This window comes from Lissotriton helveticus, chromosome 2_1, assembly GCF_964261635.1.
Source record: "Lissotriton helveticus chromosome 2_1, aLisHel1.1, whole genome shotgun sequence".
Classification (NCBI taxonomy): Eukaryota; Metazoa; Chordata; class Amphibia; order Caudata; family Salamandridae; genus Lissotriton; species Lissotriton helveticus.
In genome coordinates this window covers 153,198,971-153,216,915 of record NC_136059.1, presented here as the reverse complement: position 1 = coordinate 153,216,915, position 17,945 = coordinate 153,198,971, and the positions used below count along the sequence as shown (strand labels likewise).

At 41.2% G+C, this 17,945-nt stretch overlaps 1 protein-coding gene across 1 annotated transcript in view; it reads left to right on the top strand.

The window, feature by feature from the left end:
* The window catches only part of LOC144819260 (receptor-type tyrosine-protein phosphatase kappa-like), an 880,755-nt gene that overhangs the window by 501,238 nt on the left and 361,572 nt on the right, over positions 1–17,945 (top strand). Inside the window, exon 3 of the mRNA XM_078677229.1 lies at positions 14,439–14,615. Within this exon, the coding sequence (XP_078533355.1) occupies positions 14,439–14,615 (177 nt within the window). The remainder of the gene's footprint in view (positions 1–14,438; positions 14,616–17,945) is intronic.

Here is a 17,945-nt window from a genome sequence, read left to right as displayed (position 1 = left end):
AATGATGATATCATATTGGATTACTGTAAAAGCTGATACCATCACTTCTGTGTTTCGCCGGGTTGGAACTGATATGTGTACTCAGGAAAAACATCCAACTCATGACTTGAGTCCTGGAGACTGGGTCCAAATAAAAGTACTCAGAAGGAGAAATTGCCTGGTTCCTCGTTGGGACAAACCAAGACAATTAATTCTGGTCAGCACTACCGCAGTAAAATGTGCAGGTGTGAAAAGGTGGGTACACGCCAGCCACACCATCCGAGTACCAGAACCTGAGAATCAGCATTTGGAAGAAGTAGATGCAAGTTCAGACTCTGATGCTGAAGAGATAACAGACAAAGCTCCAGATAAGGAAGATCGACCTGTGAGGAGACATCTGGAGATATCGGATACAAGTTCGGCATCAGAAACAGAGACTGAAATAATTGAAATTCCAGATCTTGAAGATGGACCTGTGAGGCGACATCTGGAAGCCGAAAAACCCAGTTTGTACACTGAAAAAGGACAGGATAGAGCTGGTAAAAGTAAAAAATCTGAAAATCAAGCAGAAAGTCCAAAGAAAAGGAACATTGATCTTGAAACTGGAGAAAAGGAAGTTACTCACGATAAGGATGAGATTCCATGTACCAGTTATGGAGAAGTTCCTTGTAAAAAGAACTGAACTAACACGAGAACAACAAGACTCAGGAGCTGAATCGAAATCATCAAGTTCAAAATAAGAGGAAGAGAAAAGAAGTCTGAAAGTGAGTCTAACGAAAGTGAAGGAGAAACAACTTTGAGAAAGAGTCCTAGAAAGAGAGCTTGGAAAGTTGAACGTGAAATAATAGAGCCAGTGATTAAAAAGCCCAGAAAGGGAGACAAATGGCCTACAGAAATTAACGAATTAAATTCAGGTTGATAAATGTAAATGGAGATCTAAAAGAACAAGTGAACGAAATAAAAAGTCAAGAAGGTCAAAAGGAAGGAAATAAAGATATTTTGCAAAGCCCTAAAAGAGTGAGGAGACCAAATCAGAAGTATAAATCACCTGAATGGATTTATATAGCGTTGCCTGATATACAAGAAGTTGAAAGTAGTCAAGAAAACCAAAGTGACTCTGGTGAGAGAAAAAGGGTAAAGAACTGTGTTTAAAATAAGAAAATTAAGAATGGCAAATTGAAAGAAAAGTCAACTAAACAAAAGAACAAGAGACATAATTAAACAAAGGACTTAAAAGGACACATATTTTTCAATTGCAAAAAAGTGAAGGGAATTAAGAAAAGAAATGCCTGTGAATGATACTAATATGTCCAGATGTGGGATGTTACGTAAATGGTGTAGAATGTGGGTAATTTGCACAGATTTATTAATGTTTATATGGATCATTTTAGCTATATTAATTCTGTTTCATTCAAGATTTGAAAATCCAAATGAAAAAACAAAATGACAGTAAGAGTGAAAAGATACATGATGTAAAGAGTAATGTAGATTTTGAGGAAAAAACTGAACTACTCAAAGAATGTTTTTTCTAGACTGTTAAGAGAGTATGTTGAAACTATAGATGTCCAAGACTGCTCCGTCTGTATGCAGCTTCCTGCATCTGCATCAGAGGGTGTAACCTATCACCACCTTCCTTTGAATTATGGAATGACATGCAGTGTAATAACTAGTTTATTTTACAAAACTGGTAAATTAGAATACTATTATTCTGTTGTTGATGAAATGTTTGCTAAAATGTCTGTAGTACATAAATGAATAAAGTGAAACCTGCTAAAGTTTTAGGTGAATTTTTCTTAGAAATTAATGACTTGATTATAGAATATGCGTTTAAGAATAATTTAACATGTAAATTAAAGAAGGCAGAAAAAGCATTTTTAGAAATGGTGAAAGACAGGAGATTAGTTTATCAAAGAAAAGCTACTGCAAGTAAATTGAAAGCACCCTCATTGAAATGTGATGATGAAAATTATGTTAAAGGTGATATTAATGTTGCATTGGGAACAGATCTTCCCCAACAGGGAAAACTGTGTATTCGACGAGATAATGCAGCGTATGATAACTATTTTGTGGGAGCAAGTGATTGTGAAGACACTTTTAGAATTATTGGGGGATGGAGATTTAAAGGGGGCAATGATCCTTTTTTTCCCGGACTTTATTTTATATGTGGTAACAAAACGTATTATAGATTGCCTGATCACTTGCATGGAACTTGCTACGTAGGTCTGGTCTTTCCCAAAATTTTCCATGTAGATAGAGGTACTAATGGAATTCATGAAATAGGTAAACCATTAACACGAAGGAGAAGAGAAAGTTTTCTAGAAATAGTAGGTGACATTTTTGGAGCGCTGATATCAGCAGTGGGTATATCATTTAATGCAAACAAAATTTGAAAATTGTCAACGATAGTAGATCGTTTATCAACAAGTACAGCTGGAGGTGTTTTGATGGTAAATACTGAAATGGTTGCCATGAGAGCTATGGTAATGCAAAATAGACTTTCTCTTGATATGCTATTAGCAAAAGAAGGAGGAGTCTGTGGAATATTGAAAGTGCAACATTGTTGTACTTATATTCCTGACAAAGGTCAGAACATTCAAAGATATATAAGAAATATTACTGAATTACACATAGAAATTATTCCAACAAAAGAAATGGCGGATTTGCATAAGACAATCAGCACATCGTAAAGTATCCCCTTGTTTTTGTCAATCTAGTCCATATCAGTTGAGTTACTCTGTTGGAGTGCAAATCTGATATCGTGCTCATCCACCTATAGCACTAATCTATGACCATCCACCCACTCAAAGTAAGACAGAGTATCAAATGCATTCAACAGAAAATACCAGTGCACATCCTATTCTCAAGAACTATTATCCAATAGGCATCTAGCCACAGATATCTAATATGTCCAGTATTCGTTAGTCTATAATTGAGGCACACAAATTTCATCAATATTCAATGTTCTTTTATTTTCTTGTCACAGCCAGCTGACGCGCGTTTCGCCCTTCCCGGGCTTTTTCAAGGCAAACACTTGTTCAGTTGAACAATCTGTATTTTCTGTGTTAATTTGTCACTAAGAGCTTGGCAATATTGTTCCTTCCGGCCTTTTATTTTCAACACGTAAGGTTGCTGTAATTAGTTTGGTTTTCGATCCCCATATGGCTATTAAAAGTTCAAAAGTTTTGGTCTCGGAGCCTTGATAAGTTCCATCGCCATTACGCGTGTGAAGTTTTCGGGAACGGTGGCTTCTTTCCGCATTTCTCATAGAAATTATTCCACTGGAGGTTGATGGTGTTCTAGAAAAATGTGGTAAGAGTTTTTCTACTGTAAGTAATGGGTCACAGAAAAAGGTAGTTCATTAGTTGGAAAAATACAAATACCAGTAACAATAATAATAATGATAGCATTAATGTTGGGATTAGTATGTGTCTGTATTAAGAGAAAAAGAGGTGAAAGAAAATTAAAAATAAATATAGAAAAGAATAGGCAAAGAGAGCGTGAAATGGGAGAAATTGAGCTAGAAGAGTTCAAAGAAAAGATGTATGAAAATTCAAGAGGTAAAATTGTGAAAGATACTAAAGGCTAAACTGAGACATGTTCTTAGAAAATTTAGGTGGGATGATTTGTGGTGATAAATCACCAAAGGGGGGAGTTGATGGAGCAGGGGAGAGACAAATATTTTTTTCTTGTGTACCCCTTGTAAAGTTAATCTCTCATAACCATAATAGTACTAACAGAAATGAAGCATGTGAAATTAATCAACAAAATACGCATACGTAGATAGACACTATACGCGGGAAACTAATTGCAGTTTGCAAAAATAATATACTAATAAAAGTGATCAAGTCATACTAATATAGAGCAGTAATAATATAAATCAGTGTGTAATTGAGCTTGATACAAAGTGTTGGACCTGGCCCTTTTGGCAGGTTCCCCCCGAAACTGTTTGCTTTTCCCTAGCCTGTTTCTGTAACCTGGTGTTAGTGATTTTAGGCCTCTGCGCACTTTTTCACTGTGGTACAGTGTAAAGTGCATGAGCTCTCTGGGTATGTGTAAGAGTGACCTGCCCTCCCATAGGAATGCATGGGGAATATGTGGGACCATGGTAGTTCCTGATGTGTGGTGAGTGCAGGGTCGAGTTTGGGATGTGCGAACTCATGAGATTGAATGCTGCGTAATGATGTATGCGGCATGAATGTGTCTAGTGTGGAAGTGCCACTTCTAGACATTGGTGTGCTTGTGTAGTGAGTGTGCTGGCACGTGATTGGCTGGAGCCTGGCTCCAGGAGTCTGGATGTGTCTGCCCAGTGGTGAGTGTTGAGATTAGCATGCTGATGTGAGGGGAGGGGTGCACCTGGGACCTGAATAGGGCTGGGCTTTTCCCACACAATGCTGGCTCCTCCTTCTGTGGTGCGACTGATGACCCTAGCCTGACTAGTGAATGGGAGGGGTGGCTGAGCTCATCAAGGGGGCTCCCAAACCAGCTGCGCCTGATTTTTCCCCCACCCTGCACCTTTAGACAAAGGGATTTGCTGTATAAAAAGGGTCTGTGTCCCCTTACAAAATGTTCTTGTTTCTGACTGGAATCAACCAGGGGCGTGCTGGAGCTTGGGCCCAGGGGAAGGCTTGCCTCCCTGGGCCCTGCCCAGCCCCTGGATCCCTGGATTGCTGGAGGACTTCTTCCTGGGGCCCCTTTGCCTGGCCTGGGGATAGCTGGGAGACCTTCTTTGCCCTGGAAGCCTGGTCCTGTGTTTCTGGGACCCTTCTTGTTATAGGGGTCATCTCTGGGGGCCTGTTGGTACTTTCTATACCTCTAGCGCCTTGAGAGCGCTTTATTTTCCTTTTGGGGCAGAGCGCTGTCGTTTCCCCTGGGAGGGAAGCGCTCCTGCCCCTGATATACCCCGAGTGCGCATGTGCCCACCCTGCGTCTTTATTTGCCTTATTTTTTATAATTAAGGGGTGCCATCCCGCTTCCCCATTTATTTTATTCCGGAGGGAGCCTACCCCTCGATGTCGCCCGCAAAAATGAGCCGTCCCCCGCCCGGGGCCGTGGACGAGAAACCGAAGAGGCCGCGCTGGGATTGGCTAGCTGTTGGGGGCTCGTCCCGCGGGGCCGCGCTCTGATTGGCTGGTCCGTGGGGAAGAGCAGTGCCACGTCAGGAGGGGCTCGTGCAGAGAGCCGCGCTGGGATTGGCTCAGCGCTCACCCCTGGGTGGAAGACGACACTGCTGCAAGAGAAGAGGCCCAGGAAATGTGAAGATGGCAGCCGAGGCTGCCAACGGCAGTGCGGGGCTCCCAGGAGTCCCGGGAAGCCCCGCAGGAGAAACGCCGCCGCCTCCCAGAGAACAGTAGCCTCCACGAGGACGGAGCCAGTGAGTAGGGCTCCGTGGGGGCTGCTGTTGGTCCTGTTGAGGGCGCAAGTTGGAACGGCCCCATTTGGCAGTGGGCTGCTCCCCGTGTATTATCTAGTTGAGCCCCGTGTGGCTCCGTGGGGGGGGTACTGTTGGTGCCGGAGAAAGGCACGGTGACGGTGGTGTATTTAGGGCGGCCCCAGATGGCAGTGGGCTGCCCCAACGGTTTTACCGAGTCTTGGATGACTCCAATGCTGGGGCACACTTTATTTAAAAGGCCCTTGTCCCTCACAACGCTCCACAGTATTTAGGGGGCATTTCTTTTGATCACGAGTTCCCAGAGGGGGGACTCCAACGGTTGGAGGCATATGTTGTGTCAGAGCCTGTGTGGCTCCAACGTGCGCAGAGTTTCAGAGCCTGTGGGGCTCCAACAGATGGCGCAGTTCTGTTCTAGGGTCAGTAAGGGCCCTTTCGCAGTTTTATTTGTCTCCAGCTGCCCAGCAAGTAGTGGGCAGCTGCACCGTTTAGGCGCAATGGGAAAGAGAGAGTCCCTGTGTGGGACAGAGATGACACAGTGGTGCCAGGCCTGCTACAGCTGCGCAGCACTTAGTGCCAGCTGCAACGTTTAGGCCCTGTGATTGTTCCCCGCTGCCCAGCAAGTAGTGGGCAGCTGCAACGTTTAGGATTTGCGCCGTTTGCGCACCCCTGACTGGCGCTGCATTGGCAGCACGCCCTGACATTCCGGACACAGGGCTTTTGAGTTCCTTTATTAGATGGCCACTTCGCGATGGGGCTGGTATGTGATTTAATTTTGGCACAATGTGATTATCTATGTGATGGTACTTGCCTACTGTATTTTTACCGGTTAGGCCCAAATGTGAGTTATGCGTAATGTGCCATGCCATTATGCCTGTGACATCTCTGAATGTGTTTTATGCATTATGTGTCTGTACTTACACCGCTGAATGTATGTTTATGCATCATGTGTTTTCCTTACCTACACCTCTGAATGTTTCTATGCATCATGTGTAATGCTTCTGACCCACACCCCTAAATGTATTTTATTCTTAGGTGGTTGTGTTTTGCCTAGTATAGTTTATACTAGAGAGGGTATGTGTCCATGCGTGATCTATATCTATGGTTATTAGTATTGCGTAGTGTGTACCTACCTTTACCAGTAGTTACTGGTTGTGACCTATAATTGTTCTTTTGTGCTACACTTATTTTAAGTTCTAGAAGTGCTATTTCTGCTAAGTGTTGATTCTGACAGTGGCCCATGTGGCCCTGTCCTGGTGTAAATAATCCCTTGTGAATATTGCCCGTGCCAGTTGGCACAATGTATATTGTGTAAATACTATCTGATGTGTTTTTGACAATACAAAAGTTATTTTTATATAATCTTATGTGGAGTTCCTTTTGTGGTGTGCCTAGGATGTTGTTGCTGTTGTGTGCGTGCGCAAATGCTTTACACATTGCCTCCGGGATAAGCTGTCTGCTGGTGCCAAGCTACCAAGGGAGTGAGCAGGGGTTATCTTGGTGTGTGACACCCCTGCCCTGACTAGAATGGTGGTTTCTGCCTGGCTTTGGCATAAGCCTTAGCTAACCAGAAATCCCAGTTCTAACACAAAGGTTTTGTGGCAAGAGAAAAATACAATTGGTAAGTAAATCGAGGCTCCATGTACGCTTTTGCTAGGTATCAACTAACTGGAAAAATTGGAATGGAGGGAGATAAACAGAAGGGCTATAATTCTCAATCTAATTTCTGTTGTGTTTATTTTCGCATTATTTCCCATTGAGGCTGGTCAAGGAAAATGGCTGTTTACTGAATCACTGGCGGTACTTCGGGAAAAGATGGCCTCCATGCATGTGCTCTGAGCAGAACTTGTGTATAGAATGGCCTGTGTATGGAGTGAGAGATGTCAAGGTCAGCTTGGCCTATGACAAGAATACGTGCCAAAGGATGCTTGCATCTAAAATTTGGGAAAAGAAATGTAATGGAAAATCATAACAAAAAGTGTTACAAAAGGAGAATGACAAGCACAAATCTGAGATGAATGCCATGAGAAAGAATTAAAGGATGACATTGCTAAAATGCAAACTGGTTTGAACAAGGAGTATATGAGGTGATCATCACCACTCCTCTAATGCAGTGTTTCCCAAACTGTGGTCCACGGACCCCTAGGGGTCCGTGACACATTCCCAGGGGGTCCTCAGGCAGCAGTTTTAAAAGCACTGCAAAGTTCCAAGTTTAATTAGAGGTTTTCGAGCAACAAAAAAAGTGTCAAGATAACGCCAGTGATTAATGTTCCTGCTGGAGAGAGATGAGTTTTGTCCAGTGGCAGCTTGACTTATTTAATGTAGCACAGAGGGTTAACATGCCTCTTGCAAAGAAAGTGTACCTGCATTTTTAAAAACCAACTGTGTTTTATCTGCATAGGTCAGTGGGCTACTGATTTTGTCACAGAGATTCTTTAGTTACTGTGCAGTTTATAAGTGACAATCGTGATCTAGCACAGTGTCATATAAACTGGTATCAAAAAGATGTTTGCAAACTGCATGGTACAAGATAGTAACTTATGTTTTTTCCAAGTCTTTCGTTATCCTGATGCTGCTAAAAAGGTTTATTTGAATGTAAATAAAGTTTCATTGTTAAAGTCAATGCTAAACACTATATTATGCCTACCAGTATGAATGACATGTGAATCCTACAACTTGTAGTCGCCTTTGCCTTACGTAACATTTTTAATACACTGGTTTACATGTATGATTCATTGTCTCTATGGGGCAGATTTACAAGGAAAGTAACTCAGTGAGTGCCGCAAGCCATTTGGCTGTGCCGCCCTTATGGGTAGATGCATCAATTTTTTTTTGCGATTCCTTATTTGCGAAAAAGAAGGAATCGCAAATAAGGAATCGCAAATGGCAATGCATCATTTTTTTCGCAATTTTTTAGCGATTCGGTAAAAATCGCTATTTTTACTGAATCGCAGTAAAATTGCGAATTCCTAATTGCGAATTTGCATTTTGCGATATCGCAAATTGCGAATTTACACACATGATGAATTTCATTGAATCAACTGCTTGAAGGCCAGTACTGCAATTAGGCACAGCTGCTCCATTTTTTGAAGGTGAGGTTTGGCAGTTTGCTTTGAGAGCTTTCCCAGGAGGTTGCTGCTGCAGTGTGTGCCTGACAAATCCTTTGAAAAATGGAAAATGAGAATCCTGTTGAAGAGGGGCCAGCCAGGAAAAGGAAAATTAAGTTTTCTGATCAAGAGTTGGAAATTCTTATTGAGGAGGTGACTGCAAGACAGGAACAGCTTTTTGGTAAGCTGTCTCTCAAGGTTCCTGAAGCTGTAAAAAGAAACCTATGGATTGCCATACAAGCAAAGGTTAACGCAGTAGGAGTGGCACATCGTGACATAAATAATTTACAAAAAAGATGGTATGACCTGCGCAGTCGTGCAAAAGAGAATCTAGCAAACAGGATTAAATCATCAAAGAAAACTGGAGGTGGAACACCCAGGGATAGACCCAACACCCCCCTGGAAGACATGGTGGAAGGCACACTGCTGACTGAGGCTGTAGTGGGAGTGATAGACATTGATACTTCTGAGATTCCAACTCCTTCTGAAGGTAAGTGAATTGTGTATGCTTTTGATTGTCTAAATGCAGCCTAGAAATTGCAAGAGTCATGTGAAAGTAGTAGGATTGACAGCATTGTATTTCTGCTGTGCATGATATCTTATCTGTGTGTCACCAACAACAGTTATTTAATGTTTGGAAAGTTGAAGCAGTGCATTTTGGGAGTTGTAGTTTTTACAAGTCCATCAGACACACTAACATTAATATGCAATTTTCACATATTTACTATGAAGAACTATTAAGAATGAGACTGGGTTCATGTGATTGTGGTAAATATCACATTTTATTAATTATGAAAATGAAAGTGCAAACTTTAAATAACATCATGTTTGCATTTTTTTAATCATAGAAGCACTGCAGGAGTTAATTGAGCGGGATTTAAGGGATTTTAACAACCAGGAAGTCCAAGAAACAGAAGTGGGAAATGCCCCTAGCACATCAGCATCCAATTATCAAACAAGGGAAAGACAGAGAGTGCGACAACTGCTGCAAACTGATTCTGAAGCAGAGCAGAATGACAATGTAGTTGAAAGGCAACCTCAAAGCACTCCAACAGTCACAAACAGAAGGCTGAGTAGGAGAAGGAGACTTCAGCATTTTTCTTTGCGCAGAGGTGATGTGACAGAAAGTAGTCAATTTGGAGAGGGTCCCATCACTGGAAATCTTGTGGAAGACAAAATCCTCAAGGTACAGCGCCTGCAAGGAAAAGACATTAGAATGATTAAAGGTAAACGTGGACATATTAGCAAACAAATGGGTTCTTTATCAAACAGTATGACTAAAATTATAAATGTATTGAAGACAGGCCATGAAACATCTTCATTGAAGCTTGACCGCATTGCCAACTCTTTGGAGACCATGTGCACATTGATGCAAAAACATCAAAATATAAGTGGCAAAAGGCAGGTACGTCTACTGACCAACATGCAGGCTCATAACAGGCAAATGACTCGCCTTTCCAATTGTACAAGTGGCCTCTGCAAACAGAACCTTTCAACACAGGTACTCTTGATGAAAACATTTGAACATATTCAAAAGGGATTGGGGACTATCCATGATCCATCTGAAAATTCACATTCTAATGTGTCCACAGAAATGCAACTACCAATGGGGGAGAGTGGTGCTGGCAGTGCTGTGAGTGGCACACTTGAGCATGGCTTAACTTGCACACGGCGCAGTAATAGAAAGCAGAATGATGGAAGTAATATGGCCATGCACAGTGGAAAAAATGCAGGGAAGGCATTAGGAGTGCGTGGCCGTAAGAAATGACATTATGTCTGTGATGCCTCTTGATTGGTATTAATAATGTCAAAGTTTCCTATGGTTCAATAAATTTCATTTCAACAATTCTGATTGAATGTACATTTTTAAAGTTTGAAATACAGTCAAAGACCATGATGGAAATGCATTTCTGTTTTACTTTGGATTAAAAATCACATTGATTTCAATAAAAAAGAATATGTTTCCTACCTCATTCAGAAGTAATGCTGTGTGATCTCTGACCTTCTCCTTCTCCCCTCTGCTGCCTCATGGCCATGTGCTCTTGCTTGTGGTTGAGGAGGCCGATTGTCATTTTGAGGTAAAACATCTTCTTCATCAAGTTCTATGCCTCTCTCAGTTGCAAGATTGTGCAGCATTGCACATGCTGCAACTATTTTGCAGCAAATGTCTGGTTGATATTGCAATGCTCCACCTGTCTTATGAAGTATTCTAAAGCGTGATTTCATCACACCAAAGGTCCTCTCTATCACATTCCTGGTTGTTATGTGAGCCTGGTTGTAATGCTGTTCTTTCCTGGAAGTTGGATTTAGGTATGGCGTTAAAATATAAGACCTTACTGCATAGGCACTATCTCCTGTAATAGAAAACAATGGATTTTTAAAAAAGCTCTGAATAAATGTGTGAAGAAGGAAATATTTTTTTACAAGTTTAAAAATAAATATTTACCAAGCAGGTATCCATCACCAAATTGACCTGCAAGCAGTCTAGCATGAATGGCACTGTGTCTAAAAATGTAGGAGTCATGGGCACTTCCAGGGTAACTTGCAACTAAGTCTGTGATAATGGTTTTGGAATTACAAATTGCTTGAATGTTAAGGGAATGGAAGCATTTTCTGTTGCGGTGAATATACTCATTTTCAGAGGGTGGGCAAATGGGAACATGTGTGCCATCTACACAGCCAATGACATGTGGAAATTGAGCCATGTTGTAGAATTCTAGTTTGGTTTTCAACAACTCCTGCTGTGTGCAAGGAAATTTTATATGATACCTAATTCTTCGTAACATGGCATTTAGAAAGGCATTAAAAAATCTGGAAAGTGAACTCTGGGAGACACCACCAGCAATGGCTATTACACCCTGACATGACCCAGAAGCAAGGAGGTGCAGTGAACACAATACCTTCACATGGGTTGGTATTGCTTGTGTCCTGCGTGTTTGCCTCTGCAAAATTGGGTCCAATTCTTGAATTAAATCTCAAATTAAATTAGCATTCAGCCTATACCTAGCAAATATCTCTGCTTCAGTCTGCCCTAGTAACGTTATGCGCACTCTGAAGATTCTCTCTTGGATGAGCCTTCTCCTCCATCCTGCAGCTACTCTCAACCTCTGCCTGCGAGCCAAAAAGTAAAGTGCAGCCATCCTGAAAAGCAAATTCAAGGTCTAAGAGGTCCTTATATGCAGCAATAATGATGGCAGCTGCAGTGAAAAAAGTTAGTTAAATTAGCACTAGGTTCAACTTCTTCTAATTTTAAAAATTCCAATTTGCGATTTCTTAAAAAAACGCAAATTGCGAGGTTTCATGCATTGCATTTTTTCGCAAATTAAATGCGATTCGCAAATTTAGCGATTTTTTAAAGAAATCGCAAAAAAATTTGCGATTCCTAAAAATGCGAAAACAACTTAAAAATGGATGCATCCCAAAACCATGAATTGCATTTGCAAACGGTCGAATTAAGCGATTCGCACCGTTTGCGAATTAAATTATGAATGATGCATCTAGGCATTAGTCACTTTCAAAGCACAGGGATGCAACATATTTACCACAGTATGTTGCATCTCAGTGCTCTCCCTGCGCTGGTGCACAAACTGCTGCCATGCGCCGGCACCCTTGCACCATGGTGCAAGGATGCCTGCGTTGTGGGGAGATTGTTTATGTGCAGGTAGTATTCTCTTTCTGCAGATAAACAATCACTAGAGGGGATTTCATCTTCCTAAACAAAGAGGAGAAATTAATACATTTCTTCTTGTTGTGCCTCCCTAAGCCTCTCTTGAGGAGGTCTAGCATTCAGACGCATTTCCAGATTCACGGTTTCTCGTAAATCTGGAAATGTGTCTGGTTTTATGGGTGTTGCGTGGGAACACTCACAGCAAAACCCACGGAACGCACCTTTCACGCAAAGTGCGGCGTGAACAGGGGCCATATTTACAAGAACAGGAAAAATCACGCATGGGTGGCTTTTCCTGACCTTGTAAATATGGGGGACTAAAATGCGCCAGCCGAGCGTCACTTTTTGTGATGCACCGGTTGCGCAAAGGGCTTGTAAATCTGCCCCATATGTGTGTGTGTTGTAAAGTGCTATGACATCCTACAATGGTATGAGAGATGCTATAAAAGAAATTAAATACATGTGACAGAGGGACTATGGAGAGATGAGCGGCACTGTTGGAGGGTGAAAATAAGGGAATCATTGAAGAACCCCAACAAAGATTGTCGTATCCCGGTGCATAGTAAGGTCATCATTTACTATTCTTTAAAAGCTAAAACAAATAAATATATAATGATAAAAGTGTTGTAGAACGCACTATTGTTTCCTAAATTGTCTTCGGTGGGGGGAGAACTTCCCAAAGCCCCTTTTGTAGTGGTTAGACTCACTCACTGCACTTGGTGTGCAGCGTATGGGGACTGGTCTGTGAAATAAAACCAACCATTTAATAAAACCAACCATTTAAAAGTTAGTCACGGAGATGCAGAATCAACCTTCCCAATAAAGTTTTTTGTGTTTTGCAGATTCTTTCAATTTAAAATACTAAAATCCTTTGTAATTCGACTATTTGTTTTGTGTGCACACCTATGGTTTTTTATTTTTTTTCAAATTACTGTTTTAATGTTTTTTTAATTTAAATCATACAGATTGCTTTGGGGTCCCCGGCTTCCAGTGCTGACTCAATGGGGGTCCTCGGGAGCCAAAAGTTTGGGAACCACTGCTCTAATGGACCAATCAGAAATGACTGAGGACCCTAAAAGTTTCAATTTTAAGTTAGATAGTTAGAGAAAAAGGGTATAAAAGAGCTTGCGTGAAAGAGAGAGAAAGGTTGGCTCCACAGATTTTATTTTGCACCACGACATGCTATCGGTTTGGACAATTCTATGGGCTAGAGACTTTGAAATATTTTTGGACTTTAACTTTGATGGAGCAGAGAAGATGATCGATTGCAGAGTTTTATTTTTGGAAGGGAGGCATTGAGGAGAATAGAGAGAAAGTTTTGGGAACCTGTGCGACTCTGTCATTTGCTAATGACAGATGGGTGATATGGTTTTCTAATTTCATTTCTTTAACATGTACTAAATGAAATGCTTAAGTTCTGCTTGTCTAAATAAATTGCTAAATTTCCTTTCTTAAAGGAAGTGCATTAACTATTTTAAATTTATACTCAAGTCTGTTTATTTTATTTGAGATAAAAGTCATGATCGAATAAAATTTAAAAGTTATGGGATTACTTTGATTGAGCTGGTCTTAATCTCCATCAACTGACTTCTACTTGTTGGTCCATCGACCTAAAAGTGGAGTACCTTGATGTATTTGTATCCCTATTAACAGATTAGCATGATATCGAAATCTTGAAATGTATATAATGTATAAAGTATAGAATTTAGGTACCCCGCTAACCAGCAGCTTGCCTTCTTTTCCACTGATTCAGGAGTAGAGTGATGTGTGTATGTGTGACTCGCGGTGCTATGGGCCCCACCGATGAGTAGAAATAAGTTGCTCCTGGGTTAAGTGGGATGAGTATTGAGGGTTGTTGGAACGTTCCGCTGGATCACTCACAGACACCTTTCTGCACCCTAATTCATATTTTATTTATGTCTCTGTTGGAATTCTCCTGCTTCAGCTCCATTTGCTCTCTCTTGCCTTCTCACAAACTCTCCTTCACACTGGTGCTTTCAGTCTTTCACCTCTTCTGTTTTTGTGCAAAATCTGGTGTCCATCCTGATCCTATTTGTCATTTGGTCTGTAATGACTGAGGGAACAAGAAGGAGACAGTGTCTGTAAAACAAGCATGTCCATAGCTCCTGGGTGTGGACTGATTATGTGGTGAGATACATCCTTCAGTACAGGATACAGAGGACCATCAGGGAGCAGACACCGGTCACGAGGAGGACAGTGAAACTTGTGTCTGTTTTCAGTTGTCAATAATGTAGACATTCAGCAGACACATTCACGATGCACTTTATTTCTTTCTCAGAAAAATGTAAACCACCCTCAGTGGAAAACCTGGTGGCTCCAAACAATGGATTATCTTATGGGACTGGCGAGTTGATGAGCGTGATCTGTGCTACAGGGCACCAGCCGTCCCACCCTTGGATACAGTGCATTAGAGAAGGTTCCCAGAATGTCTGGACAGAAGATGTCAGCTGCCTCAGTAAGTGTTGAAATGCAACTGAGAGTAAAGTCTGTTCTGAGCATAATGATCATTATAGCACCGGTACTGCTATGAACGAATGTCTTTATTGTATTTGGTTATTTAAAACCTTTACAACACTACAAAATGAATATCATTAATGTAAGTCTGCAATACAAAACTAGTATAAAACAATTTGTTAGAATTAAATAAAATATCACTATTCATTAGATGCCTCTCGGCTGTTACAACATTCTAAGTGCCATTTGCTTATTTTTTTAAGCCAAATGTTCATTGTATACACTATTTACTTTTCCTTAACATTCACAATCACAGATTTGATATAAACAATTCTAAAAGCAACATATTTTTAAAACCATTAATAATTCTTTTCTCCCAGAGCTAGCAGCGTTAACCATTTTGGTCATTTTCCCCATCACGTTTCACCAAGCATAAAATCATAAGATGGGAGCTTTTTATGTCCTCTTCTTAAAATATTAAACAAGCTATAATGAGCCATAGTCCTTATAACCTCTATCCTGCTGAGCCAGAAGGAACTGCTTTCAAAGCCAATTCATACATTGAAACAGGATTAAGTTAATATTATAATGTGTATGTAAGATACCACTAATGAGCACAGTTCTTATTTCTTTAACCCTATATTAGACATTTCCTTACATTGTGGCATTATGATCTTTACTCCCCTAAAAGCAAGGGGAGCTGAGCATCCACTTAGCCAAATGATAACGGCTTGCCTGCATGAGCGTATTCCCATGTTCCTGATTTCAAGAGAATTTTCCTTTGCGCCAAGGGTACAGCACAGATACATAATAAATGAGTTAATGTTTCTTTTTTGGATCTACATAGTCTACAGCAGTGGTTCCCAAAGTTTTGACTCCTGAGGACCCCCATTGAGTCAGCACTGGAAGCCGAGGACCCCCTAGCAATCTGTATAATTTAATTTTTAAACAGTAATCCGAAAAAAATAAACACAGGTGTGAACACAAAACAAATAGTCAAATTACTAAGGATTTCAGTATTTTATACTGAAAGAATCTGCAAAAAACGTAAAACTTTATTGGGAAGGTTGGTTCTGCATCTCCATGACTAACTTTTAAATGGTTGGTTTTATTTCACACTACGAGGCTCCTGCTCCTGCTCCTGCCAGGGCCAGTCTGGAAACCCAAAGCAGCCCTGGCAAATGTTTTCAGACCAGTCCCCACAGGGTGCACATCAAGTGCAGTGAGTGAGTCGAACCACTACAGAGGGGACTTTGGTTGGGAGGCTCTCCTCCCAAGACAATTTAGGAAACAATAGTGCATTCTACAACACATTTATCCTTATATATTGAATTGTGTTAGCTTTAAAAGAATAGTAAATGATGACTTTACTATGCACCAGGATACGATAATCTTTGTTCGGGTTCTTCAGTGATTTCCTTTTTATCACACTCCAACAGTGCCTCTCGTCTCTCCATAGTCCCTCTGTCACATGTATTTAATTTGTTTTATAGCATCTCTCATAACATTGTAGGATGTCAGAGCACTTTACAACACACACACATATAGGGCAGATTTACAAGACACTTGCGCAACCGGTGCATCACAAAAAGTGACGCTCCGGAGGCGCATTTTAGTGCCTCATATTTAGAAGAACAGGAAAAACCACCCTGCGTTACTTTTCCTGTTCTTATAAATATGGCCCCTTTGCACACAGGACTTGCGTGAAAGGTGCGTTTCATGGGTTTTGCTGTGAGTGTTCCCAAGCAATACCCATGAAGCCAGACACATTTCCAGATTTACGAGAAATCGTGAATCTGGAAATGCGTCCGAATGCTACACCTCCCCAAGAGAGGCGTAGGGAGGTGCAACAAGAACAAATGTATTAATTTCTCCTCGTTGTTTAGGGATATGAAATCCTCTCCAGTGATTGTTTATGTGCAGAAAGGGAATCCTATTTGAACATAAACAATATCCCCACAACCGGAAGGCAATTAAAACTCATTTGTTCCCTCTGTCCTAGGCCTTCTCGCTGTCTCCTCTCATTCCCCCTCAGCTGTTGTCATGGTTATTAGCACCGGGACGCCTCGTTGCTGGGGCAGCTGTTCGCGCTCAAACAAATAAATAACATAAATAACATAACATAACAACGCAGGCATCCTTGCATCATTGTACAAGGGTGTCTGTGCCGGTGCATGGCAGCAGTTTGTGCACCAGCGCAGGGAGAGCACTGAGATGCATCATACTATGGTAAATATGTTGCATTCCTGTGCTTTGAAAGTGACTAAGTGCAGCACAGCCAAATGGCTTGCAGCACTCACTGAGTCACTTTCCTTGTAAATCTGCCCCTTAGAGACAATGAATCATACATGTAATAACATAAGGCAAAGGTGACTACTAGTTGTAGGATTCACATCATTAATCACTGGTGTTATCTTGGTCTTGACACTTTTATTGTTTCTGGAAAACTTCTAATTATACTTGGAACATTTGCAGTGCTTTTAAAACTGCTGCCTGCGGACCCCTTGGGAATGTGTCACGGACCCCATTGGGGTCCGCGGACCACAGTTTGGGAAACACTGGTCTACAGGATAGATTATGTGACGGTTTTTCCAGTATAGGATAACATCTTTGGATTCCATAATACCAACCCGGAATAACATAAATTGGTGTTTTAATATTAAGGAAACATTTGTGCCAAATACCCATATATTGGTATACTAATTGTCCAGCAGTGGAGTGGGGGCGACAGCGTGGCGTGTAGCGGCAAAAGGCAGGGACTGCCACGGGCGGTAGAGTGCGTAGCTACGCGCCTGCTGTCCAGGCATGTCTCCTTAGTGCAAATGCATTTTTATGTGTTTGGTTTCATGCTATTCACAATGCAGTTCTTAGCGCTTGATTTAAAGATCCTTTTTCAATTGTTGCTCCCCATTCTTCTAGTCTGCCTAAATCCTTTATGGCCACAGTTAAGTGACTTCCCCAGGACTCTTTGGTCTTGCTATGTTGCTGTTCCTCTTTTTCCTTCCAGCATACATTGCAAATAGATCCTCTTTCTGATGCTCACAATCTCCAGCATAATTTTATAAAAGCATTTTTGCACTGATGTGCTTGATTTTTTAGACCAAATTCTAAAACGTATGTGAGTTGGTGAGAGCGATTTTGGAATATTGAATAGGTATCTATAATCTTTTGTTTGGCTCCTATTCAAAGTGTCTATTTCCAAACCCAGCATAATTTCCCTGCCATAAGATAGTGAAGGTAGTAGCAGAGCCTCCATAACCTTGAGTAGATAATTTAACGACTGACAATTCAACTTTTGTTTTAGTATTTTGAATCCATGTGTTAGTGATTG